Source organism: Hordeum vulgare, chromosome 6H, assembly GCF_904849725.1.
Source record: "Hordeum vulgare subsp. vulgare chromosome 6H, MorexV3_pseudomolecules_assembly, whole genome shotgun sequence".
In the NCBI taxonomy this organism is placed as follows: domain Eukaryota; kingdom Viridiplantae; phylum Streptophyta; class Magnoliopsida; order Poales; family Poaceae; genus Hordeum; species Hordeum vulgare.
In genome coordinates this window covers 405,981,327-405,984,699 of record NC_058523.1, presented here as the reverse complement: position 1 = coordinate 405,984,699, position 3,373 = coordinate 405,981,327, and the positions used below count along the sequence as shown (strand labels likewise).

At 46.8% G+C, this 3,373-nt stretch overlaps 1 protein-coding gene across 1 annotated transcript; it reads left to right on the top strand.

Annotated features, from left to right (window-relative positions):
• Positions 1–2,113: 2,113 nt before the first annotated feature.
• Positions 2,114–3,133, top strand: LOC123402699 (blue copper protein-like). The gene is made up of 2 exons (XM_045096638.1): positions 2,114–2,366; positions 2,508–3,133. Exons 1-2 carry the CDS (start codon positions 2,204–2,206, stop codon positions 2,915–2,917), a joined length of 573 nt encoding a protein of 190 aa, XP_044952573.1. The 5' UTR covers positions 2,114–2,203; the 3' UTR covers positions 2,918–3,133.
• Positions 3,134–3,373: the final 240 nt, after the last annotated feature.

Genomic DNA, 3,373 nt, shown 5'->3' with positions numbered 1-3,373 from the left:
TCCGGTAATAGATAACTTAAACCTAAGCTAATAAAATTGCCAACTGTGTGCGTAACCGTGATTGTCTCCTTCGAAGATCTCTCTTCGATCGGGAACACGGTGGGGTTATGATTGACGTAGGTAGGTGTTCAGGATCACTTAGTGATCATCTATCCTCGACCGCTAGTATAGACCACCTCCATATATGTTCTATGTAAGTTAGCCACCACATCAAGTTTAGGATGCTCCAACCTAAACTACTCGACCTATCCAACCTAATAACTTGACTAGTTCTCGCACCGAGGTCATAGATTGTTGAGTCCCCGTGGCTCACAGATTCCTTCACAACACCAACAGGTTCAGGTACCCCAGAGACAGGTGATCCCGACGGCACGCTGCTGGCGTGGCAATACGACGAGGAGAACAACCGCCTGTACATGAACTATCCAGAAGATTTAGGCGTGGTCGTGATCGTGGGCCAGCAGGCAGAGTAGCATAGTCATTTCCCTTGTTTTGTAGTCCGTGGCGGAACTACTTTGATTGTATGCGTGATGTACTCTGATATATTTATGAGATGGCAATTGAATCCCTTATTATCATTCTGTTGATATTATGTATGTGCTACGATACCTTCTTTGCGAGACGCTTAGATGCGCTCCTTTTCAATTCGGGGCCTCGATCCCCAGATCGGAAATGACCGCATCTTAGTCGTTACATATATCCTCCTAGAATCTATATATTTGTTCTTGAAAAGGGGATTACACCGGTCTCCGCAGCACATGATGCACACAACCATATTATTAAACGTGAATCAAGTTAGTCACCAAGTTCCACATTCTAAAATAAATCAAAAGTAAAACACGACCACAACTGGTCGAGCCCACAATTACCTAGTTTTTTCACATAATCTACGAGTGGCTTGCGAGCTAAACTGGTTGAATAAAACCTGCAAAATCAATTCTAGATGGTTGCACCTAGAGGTCATAAGTGCTTGCACGTCCACATGTTGTAGTGATGACCAATACGGATCAAAGTCGTAGCCATGTAGACAACCTTCAAGAAATTAGGAATAGATGATCTGTCAAAACAAAACATTCTAGCAATTCCATATTGCCCAGAGAATGGCACAAACTTCAACGCAGATTTGACCCTTCAGCTTATGACGAACGCTACCCAACAGTTTGCAAACAAATTTGGAAATACTTGTTTGGTGGTGCTAAATTGTACTATGTAGCATGAATCTTACACGAGATGAAAGTAGTAAATGGACATGAGAAATGAATGATGTATGGTCTTCTCCTGATCACAAAAACACTATTATTTGCTACCATGCCTCCTTGAATCTACATCCTTGAACTATCAAAACATGTTATAATTAGGAACGGAGGGGGTAATTGGCTTATGCGTGTCTGGATGATGCCTACCACATCACCTCACCTAATCAATCATCGAAGGATGAAGATCAAAGTCAATACAAGAAATGCACATGCATGAGTTAGGGTAATTGGTTTGCTCAACGGTTCAACCAACATTTGCCACCTAGCTGTCTTCTCCTTGTAGTCCCACCTAAAGTACTTTCTTTGACCTGTTTCGGCTACTGAAAGAGCTTTCTTCCCAAATTATGCACATTTCCTACAAACGGACCATCTGTCATGTCATTTGTTCCGCGTTCCTTCATGTTCTGTTATCAAATTATTACACGTGCTTTTCAGTTTAGACAGTTCTGTATTAGGCAAGTTCACATGGTAGTAGCAAAGGAAATTTACCCTGCTAATTTGCAGTTGCTGATATGTGCGCATTAATTATTTAACTAGTACCAACCTCTAACATGAATTAGCTGGTCAATATGAGTGGTGAAACAAAAAAAATGGCTATAGACTAGTGAATATTGCTTTCTTTAGAGCTAAATAACGTATTTGATGTATCCCGCAAAAAATAAAACTAAAGTATTTGATGTGATCAACTAAACCCCATTGGTACCAGTAAGCCGCTTGGCACTAGTGTTTTGTTCAGGGAATCGGGGTCCGGGGACGGTAGAGTTGTTGACGAGCACAACTAACTCAACTGCACCCGAAAACCAAATCGCGTTAGTCAGTACTACCTGCACCGCTTCGCGGAGCCTATATAGCGAGTGACCGCGGGTCCATCACCTGCCATCCCGGTACCCACATTCCACAGCAAAGTCTCCAACAATTCAAAGTCTCCAAGACCTTCACTTGCTATCATGGCTGGGCGTGGGCTTTTAGCTGCAGGTTTGGTTCTCCTTGCCGCCGTCGCTCCGGCCTACGCCGCGGACTACACCGTCGGCGACTCCTCGGGCTGGGCTAGCGGCGTGGACTACAGTACCTGGGCAAGCGACAAAACCTTCATCGTCGGTGACACACTCGGTACGTGATGCAGGACTAGAATCATTGGTAGTACGTATCAACGGTGCTCTTGGTGATACTGGGCCTCAAGTAGAGCACAAATGGTTCATGTTCGAGACTTCCAGTACGTACTTACTGATTGGTTTCTTTGTGCGAGTTCAGTGTTCCAGTACGGGGCGTCGCACAACGTAGCGGAGGTGGGGTCGTCGGACTACAGCGCCTGCTCCGCCACCAACTCCATCCAGTCGTACAGCGACCAGGACACCAAGATCACGCTCACCAAGCCCGGCACGCGCTACTTCATCTGCGGGGTCAGCGGCCACTGCGCCGGCGGCATGAAGCTCGCCGTCAAGGTCGCCCCCGCGGCCGCCACCACGCCCACCCCGGCCACCTCGCCCTCCACGCCTTCGGAGACGCCCTCCACGTCCACAACCCCGGCCGGGACGACAACTGCGCCTTCCTCGTCCAAATCAGCGGAGAGCGTCGGCGGGGCCAGCGGTATCGAGGCCCGCTCCGTGATGGGCTCTCTAGTTGGGGCAGCGGGCATTGTCGGCCTCGCCTTGATGGGCTAGGCAAGAGGCAGTGCTTTTGTTTCCGTTCTCCGAATATTTCAGTAGTCCACGTTTTCTTCTTCCCGCCGAGTTGCACACTGTCTGCTGTAGCTCCTCTTTATCCGGGGCCGTATCGTTTGTGCTCTGTTCAGTTCTGTACTAGATCCTCCGATTCGATCACGACTCGTGCTTGTACGACCACTTCCAAATATATACTCTTTTTTTTTTGAGAATAAATATAGACTCTTCATGTTGGTGTTCTGACGTGTCTCGCAAAACCGTGTAATCAGATGTACGAGTGCATGCTGACGTGGGGTGATGCACTCGATATGATTTATACCATCGCGTATAAGAGCATCATCAGTGTATAGAGGCAACCTTGCCTCTAAGGTAGGACCCACATGACTTGCCTCGAACCAAATAAAAAAAAAACTTCAACTAGCCTCTAAGGTGGACCAAGTAATAAAGATTAAAAAA